The sequence below is a fragment of the Podarcis erhardii genome, assembly GCF_964252035.2.
Source record: "Podarcis erhardii genome assembly, chromosome: 5".
NCBI lineage: Eukaryota > Metazoa > Chordata > Lepidosauria > Squamata > Lacertidae > Podarcis > Podarcis erhardii.
The window spans coordinates 60,291,867-60,305,070 of NC_138509.1; the positions used below are offsets into that span (position 1 = coordinate 60,291,867).

Sequence of the window (13,204 nt, forward strand, 5' to 3'; positions counted from 1 at the left end):
AGGTAGGGATGTCATTCCTGTGCAATAATATTGGTAGGGATGGCCAGTCTGGATAGATGCTGTAATGCTAAGCTGAAGAGCATACTTCTGTCTACAGTCAGGCACATAGCTACAGAGAAACATGGCAGAGAAACCCAGGCAGGGGAGGTATGGCAGCCCTTGAATCCTTACGCAGCCCAAGACCCCTACACCTAAAGGATCATCTTTCCCTATAGGAACTTGCATGGAACCTGAGATCCAAGAGATGTCTGGAGGGTGGTGGCGAGAGATGGGTCTTTTCTGTGGTAGCTCCCCATCTATTGAACACTCTCCCCAAAGAGGCCTTCCTAGCAGCAAGTTTGTCATTGTTTTGGCACCAGGCAGACGTTTCTGTTTGCATTTTGTTTGTACAGTGATTTAATGTTTTTATTCTGGCTATGTTTGACTATCTGATATTGGGTGGCACTGGCTGTGAAAACAGCTCGGCTCCAGAGGATCCTCAGCATCACACCCTGTCCTTTTGGAAAACCCGATTTCAGAGCCTTCCACTGGGTTCTGCCAGCAGGAACACACATGTCTGGTGGACAGAAGGGTGAGGTTTGTGTTGGTGCTTCCAACAGAACCTAGCAGAGGGGCACCTCCACTTAGTCCAATCCTTCTTCAGCCTGTCATAAGGGTTATTTTTATTATTACTGCAACATAAGAATTATAAGCTATTAGCCTGCTAACCTTGGTGTAGCACTGAACAACCTTTTGGTCATCAATTCTATGTACAGTTCAGAAGAGCAGCAAATGCATGACAGACAGGTGTGCGTCATTTGAAATACTACGACGAGAGAATAAATGCATTCCACGCATACTGTAGATGGAAACTATTTGTTCATTCACTGATTACCACACGTGAGCCAGAACAACATTGGCAATATCAGTGTTTTTGTTTTGCTTTTTTACCCTTGTACTTACAACTGCCCTTGTGCAATTCAGAGTACATAATCATGATTGGTGAAACATCATTACTAGAGAAAGCTCCCCCCGCCCTTTAAGCCCCAAACTAACAAACAATCAAGAGCACTAAAAAGTTCCAGATGGCAAGGTGTAAGCAAACTCTTCCCAGATGTAACATCTGGTTTTTTGACAAACTCCTCGAGTTGGTCCTTTCCTGAAGTCTTGCCATAAGATCAGACAATGAGCTGATGGCCTGGAATAGTGGCCTGGTTTTAGATCTGCTCCTATTTGCTCTTTTCTTTAAAGCAAAACAAAGCAACAAAATACAGAGAATTTTGTTGTTATAAGCAACAAAAACGAAGCCCTTCCTTGAGGTTCTTCTCTCTTGTGTCGCCTCCAAGAGATGTTTTGAGGGTGGCAGTGAGGGAAAGGGCCCTCTCTGGGGCAGTGCAGTCCCCCACTATGGAATGCTATGGAATGCTGTCCCCTGGGAAGTTCACCTGGCGTTGACTCTGTTATCTTTCTGGCGCCAGGCAAAAACATTTTTATTTTCTCTGGCATTTGAACTGTATTAATGGTCCATATTATAGCAGCTGTTTCTAGTCATCATTCCTATGTTAGGTGGGGTGGATATTCTTGTTTTTTTATTATTTTGTGTGCAGATTTTTTTTTTTTTACTGTGTTTGTATTGCTTTTCTGGGTATCTTATTAATTTGTTATTTTACTTTTCTTGAAAAGCCACATCGTACTTTTGTAGGAAATCTATACATTTTTGTGCATTCCACAGTCTCCACTTCAACAGTCTTTTAAGTGTGTTGAGACTTTTCAGGAGATCTCCCACAGAACTATAATTCCCAGCACCCTTAACAAACTACAGTTCCCACGAATCTTTTGGGACAACCCATGTCTTTTAAAGTGCTATAAGAGTGCTTTAGACATATGGTGTGGATATAACCTAAACCTCCTTTGGGACTCATTTCAGTTGCGTGAAGTGATAAATAAATTTCATAAACTAAATTAAAGATTAGTAATGAATAAAACAAATCCATAATTATTTATGAGCTAATCACACATGGAGTCATTTTCCTCCTACGGGTGGTTTCTTATTACTCCCCTGTTTTCTGCAGTAATAAGGAAACTTATTTCCCACTAGCCCTCTGTGTGCCTTGGATAAACATTTCCAAGTTTTTAAATGCAATGACTGAAGAATGAAATACCAGTCTAATTATTGTTCAATACTGTCTGTCAGCACCTCTTTATAATTTAGCAATACTACTAAAGGGGAAGAGCGGAGGAATAATCCTTGCAACTTCTGTTCCTCATCGCTAGCATGCAGTGGTGACGAGTGCCCATTTGGACTGGTGGGGAGGAAGCCAGGGAGTCCAACAGTAGGTGGTGACAGAGTCAACGATTGCAGAACCAGCTAATACTAATTTTGCCCCAATCCAGCTCCCTCCTGGTTTTTAAAGCAGAAACACAGAGATGGAGACGGAAGCTATCAAGGGGTGTCTTCCTCTGGACTGGATGTATGCAAGAAGGCAGGGCAAGTGGGAACAGGCTTAGAGCAGGTTAAAGTTGGTGGGGCAGAGCTCCACTTGCCCTCCTGGACCAGTCTCCATTACTAACATCCCTCTGTAGTGTTACTGTGCCCTCAAATTCTTAAGGAAGTTGGACCTTCAAGGAAAATGCCTGACTTGGCTCCCATAGAAATCACTGGGAAGCTTGCCTCTGAACTCTGCGAAATCTGATTGAGTTGTGAACACGGGCTGCCTTACTAAAGTAGTTGCTTTGTCGATATTAAATTCTACGCAGCATTTGAAATCTTTTTTCAAGGCGTATTATCTGTTGAAACTTCTTTCACAGCAAGGGCATGCTTGTTTATGGAATGTCATATTTCACCTGTTGTTGAGAAATGCCCACATCTTAAAGTTGAGTGCTAGAAGAAATCTTTCGGTGACCAAATTTGCATTTGGTGTCCTTGTGCACTAGGAAGAACAGAAGAAAGAAATATTGAAAACGAGGACACTGATGGTTTGGTAAATAATTCTTTGAGTGACTATGGAGGGAATGCTAGTAAATTCTACAAGTGTGCATTGGATCTGTATGAGGGATGAATGAGATGAATTGGGGTGATTCAGGGGTCTCCCCTGTCCACAAGGCAAAGGATGATGCCATTAATCTTTGCCCAAATCAAATTAGGGTCCCCACAAAGTCTTGTGTCACTGAATTGTTTCTGTACTTTTATGTACCATAGAGGTCTACCTTTTCCTTTATTTCCATGCCTCTCTAGATTAGGGGTGGGGGACTTTTTCAGCCTGGCAGACTGGAATCTTGGGGAAAACAGCCACACATGCCCAGTTAGGGGCCTGTTGGGCAGAAGTAAGCCAATAGGACCAGAGGCTCCCAATTGCTGGGGGAGGTCCATGGCTTTTGCAAGAAGTGAGAATGTCCAAAATGTTACATGTGGAGCACAGGAGACAGCAGGATTGTTTTTTTGTTAAAGCAGATCAGCAGAGTATTTTAAAGATGAAGTTAAATGCTTTATTTAAGTTTTTAAAAATCCTATGTTGCTCTGATTTAACAAACAAGCAATCCTACCCTCAAAAAAGCCACCAAAATTTTTCAGAACTTTGGAGGCAACATTTTGGACAGCCTCAGACTAAAGGTCCACTGAATATATCCCACATTGCTAGAATCGTTCCCTTAAAAATATTCATAGTTATAAACAAGAATAGGCACTATTTACAAATTATTTACAGCTGCTGTCAAGGACAGAACAATAAAATGATAATTAATAAAGCCTACATAAGAACTTCCTTCTATAGCTGCCCGATTATAACACATCTGTAATTTATAAACATATAATATTAAAAATTGAGCATTAGAAAATAGAAGATGACATTTAATGGGACTCAGGTACAGGTGATTTTAGTTGAACAGCTTTGATAATGATGGGGAGCACCTGTGAAAGCTGTTGGCATCTTGCTGGAGGCCATATGTAATTACACCAAGTCATATTGCCTCTGTTAGGCATGGCATCCTTTTTGTCCTTAGAAGGGATTCCCTATCAGAAATACAACAAATATTTTATGCTTCCTCCTAGTGTTTTAAATGGATTTTGTTCTTTTTTGGAATCTGCATACCACATATTCAAGGGCTTCTATGGGTGGGGAAAGTTTGCAATTGCAAAATAGTAACAGCATAACATTGAAACTGCTTCCTTGTGGTCCCCAGGCAATGAATTCACAATTAGCCACTAATGAATTCTCTTTAAGACTTGACGTTTTGTCTTCATATCCACCACTCCTCAGATAAAAAATACTTTTGTCACTCATTTCTATAATTTGAGTTGGGTACTGTAGGAGCGACATTTCTTTTGTGCTGGCATTTCAACTGTGTCCCCTGTTTTCAATTAGGAGCCTCTTCTCCTCCCACTGTCTAGCTACATACTGTCTTGCCTCTCTGGTCAACTGCTGCTCCAAGATGCTACCTCAGCATTTGTCCACCCCACTCCAAGTGATTGCTTCAGATGTTCGGAGAAGGATGAATAATTGCCTATTGGATTCCAGTTAGCAGAGGTCAAGGTGATATCTGCCTGGCCTCTTCTGGACTTGCCATACAACTTGCTGTTATTACATGGGTTATTCAAGCCTATAATCGGCTGAGTTCCACTGAGATGGAACCGTCTGCTTCAGTGAATTGTTTTTTTGCAGCACAGCCGCCAGGATTTTTCTGCCCTGGACAGCAGGAACAGGAGCGGTCGGTAAATTTTTACTCGTGCAAACCCATGCTATTTTTAGTTATTATGTAGTAGATGAGTAATGAACAAGAGCAAGCAGTGCTTTTGAAGCACAGTGACTCCCCAAAGCTACAGTAGTTTGTACAGCAGTGTTTTAAAATGTTGCGTTGTTGTTTTGGACTGACTGAGAGCACAAATTGTTGTGCCCCCACCATAAAATATGCTGGGAGGAATCACTGTGTACCACAGTTTGTTCTAAAGGAGGGTTTCTTCTTACAGATATCTCAGGCAGAGGCAGCCCAGGGAAAATCTTGAACGCAAATGGATGACATTCACCAAAATTAAGGAGACATTCCTAAGAATGAAGCAGAAAAACACAAGTCTTCTTCCACACAAAAAGAAAGCCTTTGAGAAATTGGAAGAGCTTTCAGCACAGCACTATTGCAGACCAGCCTTCTCCAATTTGGTGTCCTGCAGATGTCTGGGACTACAGCTGCCATCTTCCCTGACCATCAGCAAAGCTGGATAGGACTGATGGAAGTTGTAGTCCAAAATATATTGGAAGACACCAAGTTGGAAGAGGCTGACATAGACTATACTGAGCCAGATGGACCGGTGGTCTTACTCAGCATAAGACAGCTGCTTTTAATCTGAGCAGCTTTCCATTTCTCCACAGAAGCTCCTAATTGAAAGTGCATCAAATGGACATCCACCAAAACTTTGAACCATGCTGGAAAACACAGAAAGTAGGGAAGTTGTGTATGACTCCCCACAGATCACATTTCTGTACTAAAGCGCCACGATGAAGGACTACAGTTCTTGTGAGGTTTTTCCAGATCAATTTCCTTCCAGAAGGTGAGTCTGGATGACATTCAGAAGAATATCTGAGCAACTGGTATAGATTACTATTGCTCTTGAGGCCATGGCTTCCAAGTATCGGAGACGCCTGTGTATACTGCACATATGTTGCTTCCACTAAGGGAAAACAAGTGGGATTAGCTATAGGATCCCAGGCTCAAAATTGGTATTTTTCTTGCTGCAACTTGACTTGCTATAAAAATGGTTATGAAGACAAATTCTGTGAGCTAAACGTGGCAGCTCTAGCCTGAGGAAACAGCCTGTCATACCCTTAAAAAAAAATTGCTCTTTATACTTTGCACAATTGGCCAAATTTGTTTGAGCCATATTAGGTGCTAATTCAATGGATACAGTTAGTGTGCAATTTTTCTATTATGTAAATAGAAGCATGGGTGAAGTTTGAGCAACTGCTAAACAACGGATGAGGGAACTTGTAGTCATCTGGATGTTGATAGATTCTATTTTAATTTTTAATCTTTTGCTTGAGCCCCCCCCCCCCAAATTTCTATACCAGCATTCATCAGAGGATCACAGGAAAGTTGACAATATAAAAACACAAAAATGTACAACACAGTAACAAACAAAAACAATCCCCCCTCAGTGTCTCCCATCAGCCCCAGTCAGCATGGCCAGTGATCAGGGATGATAGGAGTTGTGGTCCAATAACATCTAGAGGGTCACCAATTCTCCTTCCCTGTTCTAAACCATGAATGGGAACATCACTTGAAATGCAAATAACAGCATCAGAGTGGAGATTCTTGTTGACAGGTACAGGAAGAGTTAAACTCCCCTTTGCTATGATCCTGTGTCTGCTGTAGCTTCCCCTGAGCTGCTTTTCATTCACAGGTGCACTTTACCTGCATGCCTAAGTCTGGCCCACAGTAGTTTTCATGCAAAGAAATAAAATATAAAACGTACAAGATGCTTACCTGAAAGCTGATCGCAATTCAAAAAGACAAAACTTAGCAATCTTCACACACATGCACGCACACCTTAAAACAGCATAGACTCTATCTACAAAGCTTCTGTCACAGGATCCAGGATTGCCTACAACTCAGATAATCAAAATAATAAACTGTAAAGGGGGGCTTGCCATATAGATGGTGAGTTAGCTGCCGCACCCCATGAGCCCACCACCAGAGTGAGCAACAGACAGAAGATCCCACCCTCAGCACATTCGCAAAGCTTCCATCTGCTGCTGCAGAAGGAGAAAATGCAAGAATTGCCTCTAGCCAGAATTAGAGACTTTGAAAAATAACAAAGCCTGTGGCTGGCTATGCAGACCTACGGTGGCTAAGTGGTTGGGGCATCCAACATGGCTTCCAAGCCTTCTCAATGCATGTATAAAAACCAGAGTGCCTGTTTCAGTTAAATTCATGTAGTGACCACATGTGGGGCAGTTAGGAACAAGGAAGCTGCCTTGTACTCAATCAGAGCACTGGTCCTTCTAGCTCAATATTGCATGCATTGACTAACAGCAGATCTCCAGGCAGAAGTCTCTTCCAGACCTACCTGGCAATTCTGGAACTGAACCTTCTGCGTCCAAAACGGCTGCCCCACCGCCGAGCTACATCCCTTCTTCATTTTTTTTAAAGCTCTCCTAGCATATCAGAAATCACTTTCTCTCTGAATTAATTTACACCTTTATCCTGCCCCTTCTCCCAGAGCTCAGTGTTAACTTATGTTTTCCCCTCCCTGCTCCCGCCCTTTATCCTGCAGAAAATTGGTCCTCTGTAACCAGTGGACCTTGGATTTCTTGGGCTCTCCTTCCCACCTACCTGGAAAACATGCATTCTGAAATGGGAATAAATTATGCATATTAGCTTAGTACAGTCACACCATTGAACTTATCTGTGCAAACCTGAGGGCTAGGAACATTTTAAAGAATGAAAGTCCAAATGCTCATGATTTTTTCATAAGACTCATGGCTACAGGCTTTTAAAAATAGGCTTTTACAGGCTTTTATGATTGCAGGCTTTTATCTACTTATATCCTCTCTACCACCCCTCCCTATTACAAGCCCAAGGGATAGTGTTAGCGTTCTTGCTCGCATAAATGCAGAAATTGTTACACCCCTTTTACAGTCAAATCAAAAATTCATACATGTAAATAATTCTTGCCAGCTTCTCCATTTTCTACTAGACGCATTCAAAGCTATTATCAGAATTAGCACACTTAGCTGGGTTTTGAACCCACCTTTTATCCCACAGATCTTCACCTCCAGAGCCACCAGATGGGTCAAGTGACTGCATCTTGCCACTTTTATCACATTGCAACTTGCATCACATTGCATGGCAACTCAAATGGTCACTGATACTTAAAAAAACAACAACAAACAAACAAACAAAACCCAGCGCATAAACATATGCAATTCCACTATGACGATCTTGCACCATTGAAACAATTCTGATTACGCAATTCTGATTAAGAAGGGCTATGGATGCAGCAATGGTTCTGCCAGTGGATCCCACATCACCTGTCATAGGATAGCTTTGCCTTACGCTAGAGCTTTGTTGTTGCCATTAATTATTATTATTACTTTGAATTCTCACCTGCCCCTCACCCTAAGGTCCCAGAGTGGATGTTGAATCACCTTGTAAATGGTTCATGAGGCTGGGCTGACACAAGCTCTGCAGATTGATTTTGGAGGACAGCTGAGTTCATGCTGACCCTTGATCCCAAAACGGTAGGACTGTTTTCAATAACTAGATCCTCATGCAGTTCCATCAGGATTGCAGTAAGTCCTCTGGTGCATCCACAAGACAGCATGAAGCTATCTTACATAATAAGTGGCAGATTGAACAGCATTCTGCTATTCTAGAATGCATTCTTCTTTTAACTGTGTTTTAGTGCTCTTGTGTGAGACTCAGAGCTAACCATAGAATATTGACTCGCTTGGGCCAGTAGAAGCAGCCTGCTTTATCTATAAACTAGGCATTAAGAGCAGGCTGTTGTCTCTGTTCTCTGTAAGTTACTGATTCTGTCAACACCACGAAGGTGAACTCAATAGGTTATTGTCACGGGGGAAGCAGTGGTGAAGAGCAAAGCAATTTGTGATTTAATTATTTTTTTGCAAGTTTCCAGTTCTCTTGTATTATACAAAATGTCAAACCCATTTTGGAAAAGAAAGCATTTCAAAAGTCTCTGCTCACTTTATGCATTGGAACTTGGAAGCCCTTTAAATTAATCATTTCTGTTGTAAGCTCAGAACATTTAGCTTCTTCCTTTTGCCTGTGGAAGAGCTATGCAAAATAGGAAAGTTTATGCACAGTCACCAAAAGATGGGAGAATTCCCCCAGCTTTTCATATCATGATGTTTTCTTCATTAGTTGGATTGCAGAATCAACTTTTCTTATGCATTTTTCTTAGGGTTGGGAGAGCGAGAGAGCTTGCTTTCCCTGGCTTAGATACCACTGTAGGTTGGTACTGGAGCCAACTGGGTCTTCTTCTACAGAACTCGGTCTTCACTATGGATTTCTTGCAAGCGGAATAAGATTATCAGTTTGGAAGGGAGAGCAGCTCCAGGTTTCCAGTACACAGTGCTTGAATGGTAATGAGAGCTGCATCTCATTAGGATTAGCAATGCAAAAAGGGTTCCATTTAATGAACTGCACAAACATTTTGGCAGTTGCCAAGCAGCCTATTGCGGGGGTGCTCATGCTGTTGTCGTTCCGAGTTCCTAATGAGGCTGTCCATTACCAAATTGGAATTTTGAGGGGTTATTACTTCTCCAGGAAATTGATGCCTCAATGAGACTTGGCACCTAAGCACTCATCTCAAGGAGTATGTTCTGTGATGTGTAATCTCCTTTGTGCCGCGTACAAAACTTGCACTTCAGAGGTTGTGAAGGATGGCTTATACTTGCAGGAGCCTGCCCAGAAAGGCTTCATGGCTTGGGAAAGCAGACAGAAGCGGGTGGCTTGCCGCAGCCAATTTGAAAAGGCAGCCCCTTTCATGGTGTTTTCACTGAATACAAACCACATCTACATGCCTGCAGATTTGCTGGCCTTTGGTGTAAGTTGTCTACTTGCTACTCATAGAATCATAGAATTATAGAGTTGGAAGGGACCCAAAGGATCCTCTGATCCAAGTCCCTGCAATACAGGATTCTCAGCTAAAGCATCCATGTCCAACCTTGGATTTAAAACCTCCATGGAAGGAGAGCTCACAACCTCCTAAAGGAGACCGTTCCACAGTCAAGCGGCTCCATATGTATACCTTATCATTGACTGTACAAGTTCATGTATGCTTCCCCCACCCTGGCAAATAACAGCTGGGGGAGGGCTTTAAATTAGGAAACTTGTGCAGGGGAAAAGGACTCGTTCCTGAACTATTATGGCCCTGTCAACTTTCAGATTTGAAAATAAAGGATCAGCAGCCTCGAAAATAAAGGATCAGCAGCCTCACCTGTCCCGGGGACAGTCTACAGGATATCTAACAATCCGGAATAGCAGCGGGAAACAGCGGGAAATGGCGCTGAAATAAGGGAATTTCCCACAAAAAAAGGGAAGGTTGACAACTATGGATCTGATCTCTCTCCACACCTACTGTGATTACCTTTTTTTAAATAAAAATAAACAAACATTGGTGCCTCAATGGGATGGCAAGGGGGAAAACATACCAAGAAAGAACTCACCAGTTCCTGAGTTCTCGTCGCTCCCCACAATTTTCACAGACATAAAGTAAGTTGGGCCTGTGCAGATAGGTTGGGATGGTTCTAGTCTTCCAACAAGCCATGATCTCCAGGGAATTTGGTGAAGGAGTTTCCCTGCTCCGCAACCTTCACATTAGACTGAACCTGGAACCTTAAACATGAATACTGAAATAAAAATAATAAAAATAATTTTTTTATTTGTACCCTGCCCTCCCCGGCTGGAGCCGGGCTCAGAACAGCTAACATCATTTAAATAATACAGTATGCATAAAACAAGCAATCAATCCATTAAAATGCATCCCAAAATTAATTCAAATAAATTAAAATTAAAAACTGAACAAATGGCAATCCTCAGGTTAAAATTGAAAGCGGTTAATACTAGCCAGGACCAACTGTTTCCACTGATATTATAAGAACCTGTGAGAAGGCTGGGAAACCTCCTTTGCACTTGTTCTTATACACAGAGAAACAACTCCTAACCCACAATAATACTACAACCAGACCTAACACGGACACTGGCACCAGAGCCTGCAATAAACCCAGATGCCAACTTTGCTGCCACATACACCCGGACAACACCATTACTGGCCCCAACAACATCACACATACCATCTCGGGACTATTTAATTGCTCATCGTCTAACATTGTGTATGCCATAAAATGCCAACAGTGTCCTTCAGCTCTCTATATTGGACAAACAGGCCAGACCTTACGCCAAAGAATAAACGGACATAAATCGGACATCAGGAATCACAAGACAGAGAAACCAGTAGGAGAACATTTCAATCTCCCAGGACATTCTATACAAGATCTCAAAGTAGCTGTTTTACTACAAAGGAATTTCAGAAATAGACTGGAAAGAGAAGCTGCTGAATTACAACTTATCACCAAACTCAAAACCATGGAAAAACCTGGTCTGAACAAAGACCTTGGATTCTTATCTCATTATACATGACAAAGCCATTTTTCACCTTTTCACCCCTTGCTTTTTCCTGTAAGACCTATTGCAGTCGTTAAGAGTCGTCAACAGGCTCATCACAGCTATCTGCCAATCACCCATTCCCACCACCCTTCTGAGTAATACCCCTCCCCACCTTCTCACTATATAGAAGGGTCTGGAAACTTCTGTTTCAGTGTATCTGAAGAAGTGTGCATGCACACGAAAGCTCATACCAAGAACTGACTTAGTTGGTCTTTAAGGTGCTACTGGAAGGAATTTGTTTTGTTTTGACAGAGAAAATGAGTCAGACTGAACCCCGGCCAAAGGCCTGGCGGAATAGCTCCATCTTGCAGGCCCTGCAGAAGGATGTCAAATCTTTCAGGGCCCTAGTCTCTTGTGAGTGAGTGTTCCCCCAGGCCAGGGGCAAGGCCCTGGCTCTGGTCAAGGCCAGTCTAATCTCCCTGGACCCAGAATCTTCAGGGTGTTGTTATTGGTAAACCATAAGGTCCTCCGTGGGGCATACCAGGAGAGCACATCAGCAATGGTCAGGTTTATGAACAAGGAATGGACTGGGGCTGAGGAGCAAGGTTGAGGACACCTACCTGGAATTAGGTTTGTGGTTGCGGCATCACACCCCTACTTTTTGGTCATGTCCATGATGGGTACTGAACACACTGTGTGTTCTCTGATGAAGAAATGCTTGCAGTCTAAAAAGCATTGTCTGTCCGTCCCCCGCAAGTGGGGTCAGCACAAGGTTTCAGGACGTGAACACATCCCATTGCAATAGATGTCCAATTTAAACAGCTACATCAGATTTTACTTTTTTTCTTGCCCAAAGCAAGTCTCCCCAAATAAAGAATGATAGTTGAAACGAGCAATGGCATTTAGTAAATATGCTAATTAATATCTAACAGCTATTTTCTTTGGTGCAATTAAATCCAGGCACATCCTTTTAAATTTTTAGTGCTTTTAATCAAATGGCACCTTCATTTCTTTGGCGAACCATTTCGCACACAATAGTTAAAAATACAAAGTAAATGCTCCGCAGCAAAGTATACTGGAATTTAATGAAATTGTAACAACTGTCCTACTGAATCTAATTTAGGTGCTTATTTCAGACGCTTCATTTAATGTGTTAACAAAATAAATTGCGTGTAATTGGAAGCATCAATACTGCAATGAAGGTTACTGAATTAGCAATGGAATGAAGGCAATAACACATTGGTATTAAAGAGGCAAAAGCAATGTCAATTCTTTTCAATTTAAATAATTAGGGAGGGGGAAGTGGTTCAAGGTATAACATTAGTCTTTGAGTCCTCATTGTTTATCTTTGCCATATTCTGTTTTCTTCCCAGCATGTTGTATAAGTTATCACTTTAAGATAATTCGGTTTTGAAGGCCAAATCCGCAATTAGACCCAGGGGCTAAAGTACAAATTGAAATAAATGTATACAAGATTCATAACCGCTCTATATCTATAGTTTATAGGTCAACATTTTCAACATTTTCTGCCTACCAAAGACAATATATTTTAAAGCCCAGCTTTCAAGAATTATTAATCATTTACTTTGGGGAAATCAGACCTGTGAGGAGTCTCAGCTGACTCCCAAACTCTCTGGTTCTGGAAACGGTACATTCACAATTTAACTAAGTACTTTGTAAAGTTCTCTTAAACATAAACAGTTTAAAGGATGCCAATTTCTTTTTCAGCAGTGTCTGTTTCCTGTGAAGTGTATCGGGGGGGGGGGCATTGAAATAAGTATTCTAACTAGGGATGCCACCAAACAATGACTTTAAAAATGGATTCTGTGGCCATATCTGAAGTTACCCTGTGCAAAGAGGATGATTCCATGGGATTTGAAGAGGTTATATGTGTTGAATGTGCTTCAAATGTACAGTGTGGATTTGCCCAAGACCTGGAAGGCAGCAAGTTCTCAGTCTAGGCTTAGTATTTCACCTTATTTTATATGCTTAGTTGTCAAACATAGGGAAGGTAAATGGACCCCTGACCATTAGGTCCAGCAGTGGCCGACTCTGGGGTTGCGTAGCTCATCTCGCTTTATTGGCCGAGGGAGCCGGCGTACAGCTT

General features: G+C 41.9%; 1 protein-coding gene across 4 annotated transcripts in view; it reads right to left on the reverse strand.

Annotated features, from left to right (window-relative positions):
• Positions 1–953: 953 nt before the first annotated feature.
• LOC309343017 (uncharacterized protein) overlaps positions 954–13,204 on the reverse strand; it is a 275,823-nt gene continuing 263,572 nt past the window's right edge. Inside the window, exons 1-4 of one of the 4 annotated variants that reach the window (XR_014157068.1) lie at positions 11,718–12,618; positions 10,158–10,340; positions 4,908–5,018; positions 954–2,909 (exon numbers count right to left, since the gene is read on the reverse strand). Coding sequence is in view for 1 of the 4 variants with exons in the window: in XM_081864089.1 (XP_081720215.1) it covers positions 1,051–1,222; positions 2,824–2,909; positions 4,908–5,018; positions 7,034–7,105 (441 nt within the window). In the remaining 3 variants the exon portion in view is untranslated. Of the gene's footprint in view, positions 2,910–4,907; positions 7,239–10,157; positions 10,341–11,717; positions 12,619–13,204 lie in introns of those variants that run through there. The other 3 variants (XM_081864089.1, XR_014157067.1, XR_014157069.1) reach the window with 3 other exon arrangements.